A 19787-nucleotide genomic window follows, 5' to 3' on the forward strand; every position below is an offset into this window, starting at 1 on the left:
GTATATATTAACTCTGTAAATGTGGAGAAATAATTTAATTTATAATGTAGACGTCTTTATTCAATAGAACACTTGTAACACTAAGTTTAAGCACCTCTGCTGTAGAATAGATTCGTTTTCATGGTGTAACAAATAATGAAAAGTGATAAGCTAAAATCAAATTAAAAAAAGGAAAATTATATTTAAGTGAGATGGGGTTAAAAGGCTGTCAATGGCATGGCAGGCTGCACATTAGCTTCTAAGGCAAGTGAAATGCATCTTTTTTCACATGGAATTCAAGCAAGTATAGGGAGCACAGTGTTGGGAACAGCCTGCTATGTATGAGGTGGAGATCTGTGCGTTTGCTAGTTTGTTTCTTCTTCTCTGGTACTTTTTTGCTCCCTTTGCTCAGATATTTTGTGTTTAGATATTGCAGAATATATGTATATATTAATTTCCTTGCATTCATTGCTTGTAGTACTCTAACTGGATTTGTATCTAAAATTCTTTGCAATTTTAATATTCCTCAAACACTTGAAATCTGTCTGCTTCTGTGTTCTCTGTGCATTATCACATACTCTGTGCTGTCTTTCCAACAGACACCCTGTTTATCACAGGACCTATGCAATAGCTCCTCAAAGCTTTGATTTTATCCTCCTTCTCTATGTTCCCTCTCTTAAAAGACTGATGTTGAAGGAAGGGGCTGTAGGGAACAGGGAGGATGGTTAGGAAGATTTCACAGTGGGGTTTGGGGTTTTTTGGGGAGTGGGCTGAGATTTATTTCAGCACAAGAAATTTGCTTTCCCAGCATGCTCAACACCACACTTTTTATGGGAGAGACTCAGGCTCTGTGTGCAACTGTGCTGAGGGAGTGGTGTGTGAAAGACAGCCATGACCACACTCCTGGACCTGGCTGGGACTGTGAGCACCTTTTACAACTGCTTTCCTTTGAAATAAACCTGCTGTTTTAATTCACAAATTTCTGTTGTGACCCATGGTCAGTGAGGGCCTCAAAGTCACCCAGAGAAGATGATCTCCAGAGAGCTCAACCACTGAGTGTGAGCAAGTTGCACACAGTGCTCAGCATACACATAGATCTCTTAAAGATCTATAACTTGACAAAATTTGTATGGAATTTGGTAGCAATAAATGAATGTATTCATTTGACAAAGGCCATTCTTCCCTGGTCCCCAAAATCTGGTCTGTTGCTCCAGGGTATATAAGCCTGAGATCTGTTTATGGACAGGACAGATAATTTTGGTTAACATTTGTATAGAAAAGAACACATTCTTTGTTTTAATCTCAAAAATGTTCAGTGTATTTTGCTGCAAACTAAAAATAGATTAAAAACTCCCAACTCTTTTCAGCACAAAATATCAGTGCAAATATAAATTTGTCAGAGCAATAAACAGCAAAAATCAAGGTCTTATAAAGGAAAATTCGGCTTACCTCAGAGTCACACTGCTATTAACTTTCCCTGTAACCTAACAAATAATCACTCTGAGGGCCCATCACTTCACCTGCAGCATTCATTGCCATATCCCAAGGTAAAGGTAATAAATTCTGTCTTCACACCTACACCTCCAGCCCAGCTAGCATGATATTTGGACTTCATGCATACTGTATATTGACAGCCACTATTTCAAACCCATTCAAGTAAGAAGCCTTCAAAATACTTAAAAATCATAGTTAAATTAAACAATTTTTAAATACATTTATTCATAATAAATTTATTTAATAAAATTTAATAAATTTTATTTAATAAAAGCCACTCCAATACATTAAAAACCCAAAGGCTCTGCTGTTGTTATCTGGATGCACAAATTTAAAATGATATGTACTCTAGCAAAGGTGGCCTGAGCTTGGATGCGTCAGAAAAGGAGCTCCTGATAGCAGATCCCGGTGAAGGACTTTGCAAAGTGAAGAAAGGAATCTTATCCATTACTCTATTAAATGATGAGAAAAGGCTCAGCACCACCTTGTTATCTGCACATGACCTCTTCTGAGGCATCTGTGGCACAAAATAAAATAAGCAAGAGCCCGAGAGTTCTGCATTTGAAAGCAGAGCTTCAGGACAGGGACACTTTCCAAAGAACCATTTCAGGCAAAGGTCACATGTATGCATATAAAATCATTCCTGAAAGCAGCGCCTTTGTCCCCAGCTATCTCCCAATGGAGCCATTGTGCTGCCGGGGCAGCTGGCACCCTGATTCAGCCAGGCCGCAGCGGGGCCGGGCCGCGGGGCACCCCCGGAGCCCGCCCGGCCGGGGCAGCCCGCGACCTCCCCGGGACAGTCCCGGCCCCGCGCATCTGCCGGAGCCGCTGCGGAGCCAGCGCCGAGCTTCTGCCATGGAGAGAAAAGACCCGCTGGTACGGTAGGAGCATCTGCACTACCCTTCTGCCCTGCGTGTTTTCCTGGCTTGCCAAAGTAGCCTTAAATAAATAATATAAATAAAAGCTGACAAGCAAGGTCAGCTAATGAAGTTGCATGAATGTGGTTTTGCAGAATGCAACTCGGATTGGGATTTGGCAAGCAGGAAGTCCTTCCAAAATGCATTCAGGGGTGATGTTGAAAGTCCCCTGGTTTATAATAAAAGAGAAAATATTATTTAATGCACAGAGAAGAAAATGTATTTTGGAAACCATAGTAGTTCTTGTGTAGCTTGTTTTGCCTCCTGAAGAGATCTCCTCTCTTAAGCTATTTAATATAAACTGCTTTTCATATATATTCTTACCTTATAGCAATATCAAAATTGGCATCCAGCACAGACATGAACAAAGTATCTTGTGTTTTGTTTATATTTACCTCCTACAGTATTAATATTATGCAAGTACATAAACATGAGTTTAGAACTCCTCCATCACTTGGCTTTTGATTTATATTAAAATTTCCAGTGTCTGGAGCTTCACTGGTAAAGTTCTGGGCTTGAAGGCAATCTTTCTCAATAAAGTTCCTGTTACAGTACCTCTCCCTAAGCCTTTTTCTCCAGGGGAACTATATGGATTCCTTTAAGCAAGGTAGTAACACTTCAGGTATCTGTATTTTTTTCCCATAACTCCCTATGCCACAACTGTAAAGTGCTGATTAGAGAGACAAATTGGATAAGGAGCAATGAAACACTGCATGCCTGATAGTTACTCTACTCGTAATGGACTCACGATGATTTTGATTATTCTGATTTTGAATTATTAGTCTTGGGTCCTTCTTTCAAGTTTCTTTTGCTTCTGATTTGCTTACATTTTTATTGTAATTTGCTTCTAATTTCTGTTGATCTATCCAAGCTTCCTGTCAGCATGTGTCAGTGCTGTGCACCCTGTTCCTTATTGCCACCACATCTGTGATGGAAACTCTGAGCTCTGCAAGTGGAATTGGGACACTGACTTGTCCATGAAAAACAAAACAGGGAATTAGGGCATTTCAAGGGTGTTGGTTCTACCTGAAGTTTACAGGAATGCTCCAGGTCCCCACTGGACCTGTGGGGAGGTGGGTGGGAGCTGGCAGAGAGCAGTGGCTGTGCCTGGTGGATACTGGGGGGTTGCCTGTACCTAAAAGAAAGCAAAGGTGACTGTGCCCCTAAGATTGGCTGCCCACAGAAGACCTGTTGTACCTGTTAAGGGACAGATAGAAACATTTGTAGATTATGAGCTTTTCATGAAGTGCAAGGCTGGGGAATGTTTCCTCCTAGGAGGCTGGCCTGTATAAGATGTTAAGAAAACAAAATAGTGCTCCATTTCTGTAGTAATATTTATTCTACAAAATCTTAGCTTATTTCAGAGGTTGTAATATGAAGGTTAAACTATAAGTTTAATGTCACTGCAGCAAGGAGGTTTCCAATTATTCATCAAAGATGCCAGCTGAGTTTGAATGCCAGACAGCTGAAGATATGTTAGTTTCATTCTTGGAAGCTGGATCTGTTCATAGCAGTGCCTGCACTGCAGCCTTTACCAAAGGATGCCAAATGAATCCTTTGACATTAGCTGAACTGGAAGTGGAGGTAATGAATATTTGTGAGAGATGAATGAAGTGCATGAGACTGCTCCTGGCAGTGCTGGGGCTAGCAGCAGCTTGTCCGAATGCCTGTGTGCTGTTTGTGCTCATTTATGGTATTTCCCCAGATTAATGGACCACTTAGGAAACACATCAAACCTCATATTGCTGACACACCAGTAACACAAACTGTTTTTCAGGTGCTTCCAAATCTGACAGCGTCCTTGACCTATGCCACACCTTGCTGGGTGAGGGGTTTTGAGCCTCCCAACACAGGTCTCCCCATGCCACCCACACCAGCCCAGCTGGGATGCACCCTCCCCTGTGCTCACCACCGGGAGAGATGACAACTGTGTTTGTAGGGAGCCAGACCAAATGATCTCACAGGCTTTCTTTGTCTCAAAACCCAGGAAACTCTGTGTGCTCCACATAGCTAGAATAAAAGAGAACTGTTGCCTTGGTACACAAAAAAACCCCATAAATATAGAAATAAATACATATTGGCTCTGTCACTTTTGGGGAAATATTTTCCTATTGTGTACAGTGTTTAAATTCCATAAGATTCATGGTAAATGGTCTTTTGTCTTAGAAGGCTTCATGTTTCAAAACAGTGAAGTAATGAATTGTTTAGAAGTTCTAGTTGATAGTGCTGTATGTGAAAAATTGGATAAAAAGAGATTAAAAATACAAGATAATAGCAGGTATGCTCAGCTCCTGTCCTCTTGCCCTAAGCCAGACAGAACTTTCTCCTATTGCAGCTGGATTACATCCATGACTGGGAGATTGTGTCCAGACACCTGTTCTTCTCCAGATCTTAGCCAGCTGTTTTCTTTTCATTTCTTTGTGGGGCTTCATGCCCTCCTTCCATACTGTTTTTCTTGTGAAGTAACTCAGAAGTCTTGTCCAAAAGCTTTCCCCTTTGTTTATCTAACTTTGTCATTTCTTGTAGTTTTTTACTAGGAAGCTGTGTTGGGTTGGCCTTGTCTGCCTGCCAGATGCCCTCTCTCATTCCCCCTCTTCAACAGGCCAGGGGGAGAAAATAGGATGGAAAGGCACATGGATTGAGATAAAGACAGGGAGCTCACTTTGCGAATTAGTGTCATGGGCAAAAAAGACTCAGCTTGGTAAGAATGAATTAAATAAGAGCCCCTCTCTGCTGCTCCCTCCTGCTCCCCCATCTCCCTGCCCCGCTCTGGAGCCTTTCCATGAGCCAGGACAAACCTGCTTCTCTAAGGTATTTTCTGGTGGCTGCAGGGGAATCCCTGCTCTGGTCTGGAGCACCTCCTCCCCTCCTTCCTCAGCGACCTTGGTGCCTGCAGAGCTGTTTCTCTTACTTTCCCCTCACTCAGCACTACCTGCACAGTGCTTTTTACCCCTTTCTCTTTTGTTCTACCCCAGGCGCCGCCATCTTGGCCTCGTGAGGGGCTGGTGAGGGCCTGAGCCTGGCCTGTGGTGGGACAGGCTGTGTCTGCTCCATGGCAGCCCTGGCCTCTCCACATAATGCACTACTGCACATGTTTCTGCATTCTCACCCTCTGTTCTTCTGTTTCCATGTATTTTTAGGTTAGTTAAAGATTTTCACCTGAAAGCCTTCTAGTTTTGAAGACCTCTCTGGCTTTGCTGTCACTTGGCTCTTCACCATCCTTGTCCATAACCTAATATTTTTCTTCCCATGTCATCTGATGTAGAAATCTGCAGAAACACCACTGTTGGGACATGGCCAGGGCCATTCCTGAAGTCCTCCCTCCCACAGCACTTGCCTCCCATCCCCCTCACTGAAATGTCACATTTTATTTCCTTCACAGATTTCTGTTCCCCGCTGCTTGCTGTAAATGGCACGTTCAGCTGAGGTCCTGCCTCTCATACCTGTGGTGCTCAAAGAACTTGGGATATATGGATTGTCCTGGGTAATAATGCTTTGTTCATGCAGGCTTCTTGATCTATGCCAAGTTCCAAGCTCTATATTGGCACATGTGGCAGTGGAGGTGGCGGCTGCGACATGGCAGGATGAGCTGCTGAGGCTGCCAGGCCACACATGCACTCAGCCAGCACTAGCCCACTGCTTCCCAGACACATCCATCAGGGAATCACTCCAGGTTTTACAGAGAGCCCTGTGCAAACCTGGGACAGGACTGAAACACTTCCCTCACCTGTTTTGCAAACAGCATAACAAAGCAGAGGGTAGGAATACAGCCCAGGGACACCTCATCCCACACCCTGAATTTTCAATTAGTTGCCTACAGCAACTGGGCACTGCAGAATTGCCCCAGATTGTCTAATATAGTCCTTGAGGCAGGAGATTTTGGTGCAGCACGATGCACCAGCACTCATGACAAATAGCAGTAAAAAGGGCAAAGACACTGAAGTGAATTCCAAGATAGGAATTACTATCCACAGGACATTTGTGCATTTGAACCTATTGTATCTTACTCTGCTGAAAAATATTTAAAGTAGCATTAGCTTTATGTCCCTGCTGCTGTTGATGAATGTGACAGCTTGAAAACCTTTTCTGGCCAGTGACAGGAGAAAGGGGTAATGGAACAAGAGTTTTGGAGCTGCAACAGGATGGTGCTGAGGAACCTGTGTTGTGGCAGCAGCAAAGGAAGACCAGCCCTGCACCAAATTCAATGTTGGAGCTACCAAAGGGGACAGGGAAACTGTGATTGCAACTGCAAGGACTATAACAGTTGAGTGCCCCTCCAGCTGCACCAGCCCGTGGTTTGGTGTGTCAGCATTGGGCTCAGGTGTGAGTGGGATGGTGGGAACTGGCACTCATCTGTATCAGGACCACTGAAGGATGGTCAGTGCAATACTTAAAGACTTCACAGGCTGTATAAAGAGAAAATATGGCTTGGTTCAGCCATCTTTGGAGAAAGAAGAGTATGAGTTTGTGGCTGCAATCTGGTACCTGCACCAGGTGACACTAGAATTGAGGTACGGCTTCCTCAGTTGTTTCAGGCATTCTTCAAAGGCTCTTTGCACACCCACAATGAATTTTGGCTGGGACAATCATAAACATCCATAAACATGAACATGAACATAAACATGTTTATAAACTGGATATCCAGGGGATGAAAATATGGTAATTATGGGGTAAGAGAAAATGTACTGATGAAACAATATTTTGTAAATATTGCCATCACCCATGAATTCCTGTTTTTATTTCTTTCCATGTTGAGGCTGAGCAGCTAAAATGGCAGTGAAGACAGTAGGCAAACCCCAGAAAAGGTCACCCCTCCAGCTTGGAGAGAGGGCATGCTGTAAGATGGGGTGAGATTCCCTTGGAGCTGATGACCCTTCATCTGGAAAAAATGTAAGAAGCCCTTAAGTGCCTTTGGGATCTCCAGAATAACAGGATTCCTTTCTCTGCTCAGGGGAACAGCATTTCTTTGTATATTCCTTGTAAATGACAGGATTGTACCAGAGAATCTAAGTCTCTTCTTACAGGAAACAACCTGAAGGGTCCCAATCTCAGCTGGCTGCAAGTCCAAAAGCACTGGCCCAGGTCATTTGTGCTTGACTACATAAATTCAGTGCACCTAAACACACTCCACTGCTTTGACATTCTCTAACATATAATGGACTTGTGCAGTAGGGTACAACTGAAAGAGCATTAGCAACAGGGCAGAGATCACAAGGACGGTCTCCTCCTTCCAATCCTCACAACAGCAGGAAGAAGAAGGAGATTCCCTTTTGGAGTCTCCAAAACTCTGTTCTCCTAATATATTTCATCTCCTTTCACTCTCAACACTAAGATGTCTTTTTCTGCCCTCCCATTGCGCTGCCAAGCCAGCCCAGCATTCCCCACAGATGGCAGGAGATGGCTGTGACAGTCGTGGGGTATTGGGTACCCTTCATTTACTGTGCTGTCCTAGCAGTTGCTGCTGGCAGCATTGAGCCTGGTTTGTGTGTTGAATCTGCCACTTCTCCAAAAGTTTCCTGTGCCTCTCCCCTGTGCCTTCTGTCCTGCAGTCTGACTGTACTTCCACCTGCACTTATACAATGGAGTTTGGAGTTTGCCTTATTTGTTTTACTCATAATGCATCAGAGTAGGAAGCAACAAAACTTTTCCTAGTGTTGCTTTTTTTTTACTTCAGTACCTCCCAAAACTATGCTAGAATTATCTGCAGAATGAAGCAGATGATTCAGCAGGCTTAGACTCCCAGGAAGCAGGAGTATGAACATGAGGTTATAGTCCCACACTCATTTTCAAACCAACTTTCACAGCTTAAGCTACCAGAGAGGCAGTTTGTGCTCCCGTTCTGTCTCGGTGCAAAGGGAACTCAGTTCACACAGGGGTAGGGGTACTCCTCCTCTGATGACTTCAGCTGTCACCTGAGCATATTGCTGCTCCTTGCCTCTTTCCATCATCCATCCTGGCTTCTTTGCCCAAAGTGTATTGGGATTTTTTTTTTGTTTGTTTTGAAGGTGATTTACTCATAGTATTCCTCCTCTCCCAAAAGACTGAAATGTTGAGCTTGCACATCTGAGCAGGGATAGCAGGCCCTGGAGGCCCTCCCTGCAGCTGGTGAAGGAGATGTCCTTGCTCTCTTCACCACAGCAGTAGTTTACTCAAGTCTTTTTTACATGGGTTAGATCACATGTTGCCATCAAAGTTGTTTGGTTTCAGTGTTTTGGAGAAGGGTTAGCCATGGGCAGTGAAAAAATAATAAATTAAATAGCTTTGCAGGCTCTCTGTGGATGCCCAGGAACATCTGTCTCAACCATGGAAATCTTCAACAACTATAATTTTAAGCTGATTTCAGTCTTGTCTGCTGTGAAAAGGACATTTACCAGGGCGGGGAGCCTTCTCTGAAGGCTAAGCAGAGCAGAGCTGCTGTTGGTCTACAGCAGTCAGCAATCACTAAACCAATGAATTGTGTCTTTCTGAAAGTTTTGTTTTGCTAAATAAAAAACCAAAATATGAGTTAAACAAAGCTTAACTCAGTAAGATTATTTGCTTTAAAATAATGAAGAAATCTATTAATATTTAAGTGACCTGAGTTTCCCTGCAGTTTATTTGTTTAATCCATTACAAAAAATACTTTACTCCTTTCCAAAGTTTTATGCTGAGAAAGTGAAAAAAGTATTTTGCCTAAAACCCCCTGATAATCCTTATGCAAATGAATGCAGAGTAGCATATTTTTGATTATTAGCATTTTTCTTCATTATTTTTATATTGTATTCCTGCAGACTTTGAAATTTTTTCATTTACACATTATGATATGGGTTTTTAAAGCAATCATTCAGCAATGGATCACATTGTTTAGTTGTTGAAATGTTGCCTATACTTTTCTCACCCGTAGAAAACAGGGAGTACTGTTCCAACAGGATGTTTTTCCCTTTGTACTTACATTTGTCATCTTTGCACTCAGCTGAAATCAGAAAAAAAAATGTGACCTTCAACTGAACTTGCGGTGACATGTTTCAACTTAGGAAAATTTGTGATGCTTGGAAAGTGGCCCATCTGTCCGAAATGACCCAAAAGCAAGATGTGATTGTTTTACCCTTTTGTGCTTTGCCATTACAACGGGCAGCAGCAGATGCCTATTAAGAAATGCAGTGTGTTTAGTGAATGCTGAGGTGACATCGCTCCCCTGGGAGCAGAGGGAATGGGGGGACAGCAGAGCTTGTCCCTGCCCCCTCCCCACTCCTCTGCCCACGGATGCTCCTCAGTTACCAGCAGCAGTTTGCAGCTCACTGTGTCTCACTGCTGCCAGGGCTGAGGACCAGGGCAGGAAAATTGATCCAACTGTAAAACCTGTCAAAGGAAGGGAAGTTTTTAACCTGTTTTGATTTGCAGTGTATCTCTAGAAATGGTTGGGGTGAGAGGATGGAAGAGATAGCAAGGATTTGCCAGTCTACTAGGCCTGGTGGTAGACATTAGGTATCTGGATTCTATTTGCTGTGTTTATTTCTGTTCTGAAGGAAAAGGCCAGAAGAGCCAGTTATTTCCAAGGTGTGGAAATATCTCACCCCTCTCAACAGCTAGGGATAGCTTTAAAAGATGTGTCTTTCAACTATGAGATAAATCAGTACATCCAAAAAAGGGCTACAGATGGGATTAAGTTTATTAACATGTTAGCTGTGTCCCCATTTTATGCAATTTTTCATGAACAAAAGCCTGGACAGTTCCTGTTGTATCTTCTGCCACATAAATGTTCATGTGGCCAGTGAATCAGATCAGGCAGTTTAGGCAGCATTTAATAATTGTTGTTTTTCTCTTTAAGAGGACATCTCTTCTTTATCAGCTGTCCTAACTTCTTCAGGATTTCCTTCTCTTTGTGTTGGACTGATAGCATTTAGTGGTGTAGACCTGCAGTCCTTATGCAAATAAAATAGATCTGCTTGAGTCAGGCTGAGGCTCATATGGAGAAGGTTCAAGCCCCAGAGGGACCACAGCTTTTTTTTTTTTTTAATTTTATTGCCTTAACTGCAACACTGCCAAGGTCTATTCTATGTTCATGCATTTATTTACCATGCTAAAAAAAAGCTTTAGGTGGAAACACACATCACCATAACAGCAGCCAGTTCTTCAGCCTTAGATGCCTCTTATGCATAGAACCAGGAAGAAAATGTGCCAATCTGAAGGCATGTCTCCATTTGTGTGGGAATCCTCTGTTCCAGCCTGACCCCACTTTGATCTTTCTCAAGTACTGATGCTGCAAAAAAAAGCCTCAGCTGCAAGCAAGTTAAGAACAGTATTCTTAGTGACATATCTCTTTAAACTGAAATCAAATAGGATTCTGCTGCTTTGAAAATATCAGGTTGGGTTTTTTTTAAGATTAACTAGCAGAAAGATATTAATTAAAATATTTCTTTTTTGATCCAAGTGCTGAAAACATGAAAAAAAGTATTTCAAACAAACAGAAACTCTTGTTTGCAAAGAAAACAAAGTAAACAGTATTAATTATATCCACATTTTACTTGTAGGGGAGAGACTAGCACTTGGAAATTTTTAATCATATCCAAACCTTGACCTTGAAAATGTGCCAAAATGGAGTTTGAGCTGAGGGTAAATGTAATCAAGTCAGAGAGATATGTTACAGAGTTATTGCAGAAGTCATCTCAAGAAGTTTTATATACCCAGGAGATTCAAAGCTAATATTCTACTGAGAAAAACTTGAAAATGGTAAAGGATGTACATAGAAATTAGAAAAAGAAACTGGAGAGATTATTTCAAGTCTAGAAAACCTGGTTTTTTTTTTTTTTTTTGGTTTTTTTTTTGTGGGTTTTTTTGGGTTTTTTTTTTTTGTTTTTTTTTTTTTTTTTTTTTTTGTCTTTGTTTAGCTTTTTTCACTGTTGCTTGTTAGTTTTTGTTTTGGTTGGATTTTTTTTCCCATTTAGCTTTAATTCATTATTTTAAAGAGTCTATGGTTTTTGTGGGATGTAATAGGTTGTATCTCTTGTAAAATTCAAATAAATTAACAGTGATTGTGTGCGGCATATGCAAGGTACCATGCAAGGCCTTTGAAACCTCCAGACTGCTATCTGGGGGGTAGGTGGGTGGATTTCACACCACTGAAATCTACAACTCTTTGAAGAAGACCGATGTAAAGCTGTTAATGGGCACCTGTGACATCCATATCAAGCACTAGAAAACCAGAATGAGGACTTGAATACACAGCTTTTGTGGGCTGTGCTAAAAACACACATGGGCCCTGTGGCTCCATGTTTCACTCCTTCATATTCTCCCTGAAGATTTTTCATTACAGAACAGTTTTTATTCTGCAGTTGCTAGAATTTTTATATATGACTATCTTAAGAAATACAATTCTCAGTGCATTTAGTGAAGTACTTGAGCTGCTTCATAATAGTAATATAGTCCAGAAACTGAATTTGGTATATGTAGTTTCTTTAAAGATGAGGAAGCCATAGATATGGAACTGCTGTTAACGCTGCTGCTGTCGTGTGTGGCTCTCAGTGAGAGGTGAAATACCGTGCCTTGGAGTGGGTGGTGTGCTGGGAGACAGACAAACACCCAAAGCTTTCTCCAGGTCACTGAAAACTCCTCTCCTCTCTCCAGCTGACCTAGCTCTCCTGCTAAAAGACATAACCTGGCTCATAAACTTTGTTCTGCTTGTGCCACCACAATGGTGATTGTGTGTAGAGAGTGCACTTGGGCTAACACCCCTCCATAGGCATCATAGGCAGCTTCTGGAGCTGCAGTGCTGTCACCAAATCCACAACCCTCACTGAACCACTGAAGCTGTTGTATCTGATCTGGGGTGTGAGAAAATTTATTTCTCTGCTGCATTATGTCCTCCTTTTTCTCACTGGGCTGCTCACCAGTGTTTCAGTTATCCCAGTGAGGATACAAACATTTTACGTAAGTAAAGCAGAGACAGGGACTCGAGTCCTCCCCTGGCCAGTGGTTCCTCTTCTGTCTCCGGGTAGGCAGAACCCGGATTCAGCCAGGCATGAACCCACTGTCCCTGTGTTTTGAGCAGGACACGTACATGAGGGTGAGGTGAGGAGGGGTGCAACGTGCTGTGCTGGTGGTACTCAGTGAGTTTTGGCTGTATCTGGGTGCTCTCCCTCCAGCCCTATGAACCCTGCAGGCATCATATAGAATGCTCGGAAATGCTGATGGGCCTGTATGTGCCTAAGGCACTTGGTGCTTCAGGGGCTGGGCTGCAGCAAACTGCAATTTTGAAGACTTTAATTTGTCCATGATTGTCCCTGAGGGTCTGGCACTGCCAAGAAAGTCATCCTCAGCACAGCCCTCCAGGGCAGCAGGCACTATGATTTGCATACCATTCCCCTCGGGGCAGTGATGAGCAGACAGATAATTGAAGACTGGTGGTGTTTTGAGAAACTGCGGTGAGGAGGGTGTACTTTCATGTGAGCACAGCCTGGTTTGTGGGTCTCCCCAGGCTCATGGGGTAGCAGAGGGCATAGCTCCTTGGCAGTCAGTCCTGTGCCTTCTGAAGTTCCATCTGAATGTGAGGAAGAACTTATTTACTGTGAGAGTGACTGGAGCAAGCTGGAACAAGCTGCCCAGAGAGGCTGTGGAGTCTCCTTCTCTGGATATATTCACCATCCTTAGAAATGTGCTCTAGGGAATCCTGTTTGATTAGGGAGGTTGGACTAGATGACCTCCAGTGGTCCCTTCCAACTTTAACCATTCTCTGAGTCTGTAATTAAAATGTGGTTTAAAGTCCTTTATACACAGGAATCAGCTCTACTTGATATGTTGTGCCTCTCTGACTTTGTTAAGGCTCAGGGTGTCTTCAGCAAGGTACTCAACTCTTCCCCATGCTCACTCTGACTGTTGGAAGTTTATTTGGTTTCCCAGTTCTTATACCTGAGTACGACTGATGTGGATACAACTTGAATTTCTATGGTTTATCCAAAGGTTTTGTTCCTTGAAATTGCTATTTTGTGCACTCAACTGACTTTTTCTTGGCCACAACTATACGTGGATGCTGTGTTTAGGAGGATGAGAGTTCTGAGGCACTATAAAGAAGTCCTTCACCTTTCTGTCTTTCATGTTGCTGTCAACCCTACTGGAGGCTTTCACCCTGGTCCCCCAGTCACCCCATACATCCAGCATCCAGTGCAAAGTTGACAGGAGTAGCTAAAAAGGCTCATTTTATTGCAGTCCACTCCATCCCCAACCTCTGACTCAGCCAGCATACTTGATTTCTCTGCATTCCTTTTCTCATTAGAAAAACTGCTCAAGAAAAATGAGTTTATATAAGACTGTAAGTACACTGCTTTGCTTATATTAACTCTATGGAATAGCTGATACCACTTCCCATAGCATTCTTCTGGAGAAATTGGTTATTCATGAGCTGGATGGGTGCCCTCTTCACTGGATTAAAAAACTGCCTGGATGGCTGGGCCCAGAGAGTGGTGATAGAGTTAAATCTAGTTGGTGTCCAGTCTCCAAGGCTCAGTAGTGGGGTCAGTTATGTTTAATATCTTTAATGATGACCCGAACAAGGGAGTTGACGGCAGCCTCAGTCAGTTTGTTGCCCAGCAGAAAAGCAGCTGGGAGAGCTGATCAGCAGTGGCTGAATGTGGGCCAGCGTGTGCCCAGGTGGCCAAGGCAGCCAACAGCACCCTGGCCTGGATCAGAAACTGTGTGGCCAGCAGGGCAGTGACCTGGCACTGCGGAGGCTGCACCTTGAATCCTGGGTTCACTTTGGAGCCCCTCACTTCAGAAAGGACATTGAGGAGCTGGAGAATGTCCAGAGGAGGGAAACAGAGCTGGAGGAGGGTCTGGAGCACATGATGAGGAGAAACTGAGGGAGCTGGAGCTGTTTAGCCTGAAGAAAAGGAGGCTCAGGGAAGACCTTATCACTATTTACAACTGCCTGAGAGGAGGCTGCAGCCAGGTGGAGTTTGTTCTCTTCTTCCAAGTAACACGTAACAGGATGAGACAAAATGGCCTCAGGTTGTAGCAAGGGAGGTTTAGACTGGATATTAGGAAAAATTTCTTCACAGAAATTGTTGTCAAACTGCCCAGGGAAGCTGGTGGAGTCACTATCCCTGGAGGTATTTAAAAGACGTTTAGGTGTGGCACTTAAGGACGTGGTTTAGTGGTGGACATGGGTTTGGACTCTGTGATCTTAATGCTTTTTTCCAACCTAAATGTTTCTGCGACTCAGTGAATGTTTGTAACTGGAAATGGAACAGCACGAACCTCTCCTGTGAGGCGCCATCTGGTGTCTCTTTGTAAGCTTTGCAACCCGTGTTCAACAATCTGGCTTGTAATCATACAAGCCTGAAAAGCCCAAGGACAATTTTTATACACAAAAACTGAGGAAGAGGCATTACATATTCTGATGATCTTGTTAAAATTCCTTTTTAACGTGTTTCATTTAAGTCTTAAAACTTCCACGGAATTGCTGAATTTGTGGGCCAGGAATACATTATTTCAGCTTTAGTCCTTTCTTTTCTGATTAGTAAAATGGCAATTAGTTGCTGAAAAATTAGTTGCCAGTGATCCCAACAGTGAAATTTTTCCTGAACAAAATCATTAGACCTTGTTTATGCTAATAAGTTCCTTTTGAATCTGTGGGATAGCTTCAGGCACAAGCCTTGTGACAAAAAGAACATTGTGCATCTGACTGTGTTCAGTTGAGAGCTACTAGAAAATGTCTTACATAACACGGATGAAAAAGATTAGCCTTTTCAGAGTCATCATCTATAGTTCTAAAGGACATTACAAATGACCTTAATTAATTTAATATTCTTGTAGCATGGACTAGGAAACATAAAATAAGCTCTTCCATTTATGTAAAATTGTGAAATTTACAAGCTCCAGAGATGTTACACGAATGGAAGAATGAAATATGTATGTTTAAATCGGTAGAAGTCATTCATAATGCTGTATTTTTTGGTTTTCTTTGTTAAGGTTTTTTTTCCTGAATGGCCATTTTTAACATATGTAGGAACTTTCCAAAAAAACTGAGGACCTGTGTGTTAGAAAGATATGCAGGAACGGCAAAGGGTCTGAAATTGAGAGCATCTCAGAGACTTCATGTATTTGTTTGAGCACACAAAATTGGCCACCTGATTTGAAAAGTCCATTGTGTTTTGCCCAAGTCCCTTGGTGATCCGAAGGTCCTAGCCTGGAGGAGAGTTTGGAGCTGCCGATTCCCATATTTTGCTCGGAAACCATGAGCTCCATTAGTTAAGATACATGGGCAACACTGTTAGCAGTTTCATTTGTGACACTTTAGGTTTCCCTTCTGCTGCAGTCACACACTGCTGCACTTAGCTGGTTTGGGGATGAAGTTGTTTGACCACAGGATATACTAGAGGCTAAGGGCAAAGAATTTTATAGTAAAACCTTTGATGATTACTTTTCTTTAGATCTCTGCACAACAGCTTTTTGCTAGAAGAATAGTGCCCATTGCAACTTTTTTTCTTTTTTTTTCAGCCCAGATAGTGATAAAGTGAACATTAGAAGATGGGTCTTGAATGCATAGTCTCAGCTGGTGCAAGGAAAACGAATACAATGTCCTTGTGTAGGAATTTTCAAGCTAATTACATGGCCTTGAGCCTTGCAATGCAAAGCTGCAGCTGCACAATGGAGCCACTTTCGGTTAAGAAACTGCATAAAAAAGGATCAGGTCCTAGCAAAGGCTGGCAGGCTGACACTTGGGCAGCAAAGAGAAGGGATTTTTAGACTCTGTCTTGTAAACGTTCACGGTGGGGGAGTTATTTCAGCAGGTAAAAGTTGCCTCTAAACAAAGTTCAAAATTGTATGTGTTTAATACTGCAAAATATTTTAAAGAAAACTGCACTGTGTCTTTCAATGCCAGTATAGAATATGGGACAGGTCCCAAGGGAAGCTCAGTCCACCCGAGGGCTTACAAACCTTGACTCTGTCCCTTTAAATGTAATTGTTAGTAAACACTTTCATGAAAGAAGCTTTCATCAGAGAAAAAAAAAAGTGGCAAACTACAGTGGTAAATAATTTGCCTGGGCAAATAATATTTAAGCCACTGATTTGAACCGTAATTCTGTTCAGCATTATCATTTGCTTTGTAAATAAAAGTGCTTATCCAAACAGCCAAGTTTTCTGTTGTTGATGAAAATGGGGAAATGTGGGGCAGAGGGAACGTGTCACTTCCCTTCCTTTCTGGAAGTTTGGGGTTTCCAGCTATTCAGATGAAACTGCTTGTGTTTCCATCGATACGAGCCTTGCCCTGCCACAGCAGCCCGGGAGAACACGGTTGAAAAACGCCCCCCTGCCCCCAGCTCTGAAGGTGTCTCCGGTTTCGAGAGGCCCCTGCTCGGCAGCGCGGTGCGGAGCTCGGGGAGCAGCCGCGGAGAGCGAGCCCCGGACCCGCCCGGCCGTGCCAGGGCAGCGGGGCGGGCGCGCCCCGGGTCGAGCCCCCGGCGCCGCCACACCTGACACCGGCCGGGCCGCTTTTGCGGGGGGGCAGCGGCAGATCTGCAGTGCGCAGCCCCCGGCGAGCTTCCCCCCTCTTCTTCTCTGAGCCAGATGGAGCCGCATTTGGTTTCTCTTTTAAGCATGTTACTTTTGTGAGGAGAATAAAACGAGCAGGAACAGCTCTTGGCCGCAGCGGCACAAGCGAGCCCTGCTCTGCCAGAGAAAACCACATAAAAGCGCGCGGGTGTGCGTTTGGGGGGAGGGCGTAGCGAGCGATGATGCCTGGAGCTTCTTGCACTCGGAGCTGCGATTTGTGAGTGAAACATGATGAAATCACCCCCTGGACAAATCACACGAGCCTGTCAACCTCACCAGGTGGGATTACTCGTTGCTAATAGCCTCAACTCCCCGAGCAAACAGAGCTCTGCGCTCACTATAAAAAAAGGCGACAGTGCGGCGTAGGCTTTTCAAGAATTCCCTGGTATGGCTAAGCAGGGCTGCGTCCACTCGCACCAGGTAGGAGAGGAGAGGAGCGTGTTTACTTTTAGAGGAGGAGTAGCCCGTCTCTCATTCCGAATAAGTTCCTACAAAAAGGAGCGTTTCAGCTCCAGAAAGAGATGTTTTATTCATAAACCCCTTCTGGTTTGTGTTACTCTCCAACGGTGACGCTGTCAGCTGCTGCTCCAGTGATGGGAACTGCAGTGCTCGGGAGCTCCAATGTACTAAGGACCATCTCTTCCCTTTATGCATAATGCTCTTAGTGCAAAAGTCCTGCTTCTTGCCCAGTTTGCTTACTTTGCTGTTTTACTTTTGCAGGTTATATCCTTATTTGCTTTTGCCTTTGGAGTAAATGTCTGCATGGGATTTACAACAAATCGATTTAGGAGATCTGAAGAATGGGATGAGGGCCCGGTCTCAGGTACAGTAACAGACAGAAATTGTACATCACCATATACCCTTATGTTATAGACTGTGGTTAGAAACCTTTCCTACTCTGTAACAGTAGTTTGCTTGTTCCTTTTCCCTGTAGGATATAGAGAAGAATAAATAACTCACTGAGCCTGAGTCAGTTGACCTTTGGGACTCACCTATAGGTCTCCTATTTACTTAAACTTTTGCTCTGTGTGCATGTGACTATGGAAAATTTAGCTTATTTTAGGACTGAGCGCTGTCAGTCTCACAGAGACTGGTCTCCTCAGCTTGTGAAGTGTTTGCTGTGTTCTGTACTTTGCATGGCTTCCTTCTAGCGCTAAGAGAAACTCCCTGATGGCTTTAAGGGGGGCGGATTTATTTTGGTAGCGCTGAAGCGGTTTCTAGAAACTTGATTAATGCTTTCAAGAGGCACTGGTGAGAAAAGCTTTTGGGATTTCTGTGGCTCCTGAGGTCATGCTGGTTTGTGAACAGTAGACGGCAGACATCTGACGGCAGAGAGGGCTGGGAGAGGAGAGCAGGTGTTCGTGCACATGTGCTGTCACCGAGCCCTCTGCTTTTCTTACTTTTTTTCTTTTTGGAAGACAGCAAGAACATGCTGCAGAAGGAACTGTTATTTGTGTTGTGGGGCAGCATAGGGTTCTGTGAGCTCAAGCATAGTCCAAATGGAAAAATGTGTAAACCAGACAACTAGTCTTTTTTTATTCAAGAAAAAGCAGGCTTGAGTTGTGTCTGTTCCTTTGGCAGGAGAAGGGAAACTCGCGGTCATTGACTTAGAGCTGGTTAACATAACTGAAGTGAAAGGGTTTCATTTGCAGTGCCTGTCTGTAATGATAGCGTGTGAAGTTTAATTATAAAATTGCTTGCTGTGGCCAGAGTTTCTTGTGTTCCTGGTAATGTATCTGTGTCCTCCTGTCCTCCCTCTTTGAGGAATTGGTGTCTAATCACAGCCAATGTCAGGGCTGCTGGTCGCTGAGTAGAGGCATTTTAGGTAATCAAGAAGATAGTGGCTGTTGCTTTTGATCTTTTTAGCAGTAAAAGAAAAATTGCTTGAAAAATAATTTCTAAAAGTCTTCTAGGATGCTAACTGTAGAACAGATGTGTAGTGTCTGTAATAGGGATAGGAAATATTTGCATTTCAAATCCTGAGTGACAGTTGGTTTGCTTTCACTGGTGACTGTCTAGGGTAGAGCTCAGCTGTTTTTTCCTAAAGACCCAGAGGTCTGATATTGGGGTCCCATGGCAGCTGATTGATGCCAACCCTGCTGAGCCAGCAAGCAGTGTTCAACACCTCCAGGGCTGGGAACAGTAGCTGTGTGCTCCTTCCAATAGCAGGAGGATTAGCTCAGCATTCCAGAAAAGAAGAAAGAAACACAGGATCTCTTGAAAAGGGCGGGAGATGGGGTACTTTTGGAAATATATTGAAAATTTGTTTACAGGTGGGACTGACCCAGCACCTGGCATTGAAGTAGTCCAGTCAAGGGTGCAATAATGAGAGACAAAATAATGGAGGATTTTGTCCATTTTTTGTTTATATAGCTTGGTTACTTTTATTGCAGGAGAAAAAAAAATTACAGAAAAGCATAAAGGTGTATAGTAACAGTAAAATATAAACAGTAAAAAGTTACACTGGAGATGTACAGGGTTTTAGCTAACTGAAAGCACTGTGATCTAAGAAACTTAGTCACTCTTAACTGCATGACTTCCAATTATAGAAGTTCAATGAAATGTACAGAAAAAAAGATTAGTATAAATTCTTTTTTAACATCACTATTCTTTAGCTTTTTTGCTCCCAAGTGTCTTGACTTGAGAATTAATTATTTTATGTTGGCAAAACACTTTCTTTACCAAATATTATTGTAGAAATCAGTTTGTTATTTCTCCAGAGGTATGCTGTGATTGTAAGCAAATTTTCATTTTCATCTAGCATGAAACTCTGCTGTGAGCCAAAAACATCATGGTTTTTTCCTAGTCCCTTGCAAATGCACTCCAAAGTACTATCAAAGTACTACCACAGTGGTTAAAACACCCCTTCTT

The 19787-nt window shown here is 43.1% G+C and overlaps 1 protein-coding gene across 1 annotated transcript in view; it reads left to right on the forward strand.

Moving 5' to 3' along the window:
* The first annotated feature begins 2079 nt into the window (after nucleotides 1–2079).
* The window catches only part of ENPP2 (ectonucleotide pyrophosphatase/phosphodiesterase 2), a 71125-nt gene continuing 53417 nt past the window's right edge, over nucleotides 2080–19787 (forward strand). The window contains 5 exon segments of the mRNA XM_063173155.1: nucleotides 2080–2188; nucleotides 2191–2254; nucleotides 2256–2304; nucleotides 2307–2354; nucleotides 17637–17739. Coding sequence (XP_063029225.1) covers nucleotides 2095–2188; nucleotides 2191–2254; nucleotides 2256–2304; nucleotides 2307–2354; nucleotides 17637–17739 — 358 coding nt within the window. The 5' untranslated portion in view covers nucleotides 2080–2094.

The sequence above is a fragment of the Melospiza melodia genome, chromosome 1 (assembly GCF_035770615.1).
Source record: "Melospiza melodia melodia isolate bMelMel2 chromosome 1, bMelMel2.pri, whole genome shotgun sequence".
NCBI classification, from domain to species: domain Eukaryota; kingdom Metazoa; phylum Chordata; class Aves; order Passeriformes; family Passerellidae; genus Melospiza; species Melospiza melodia.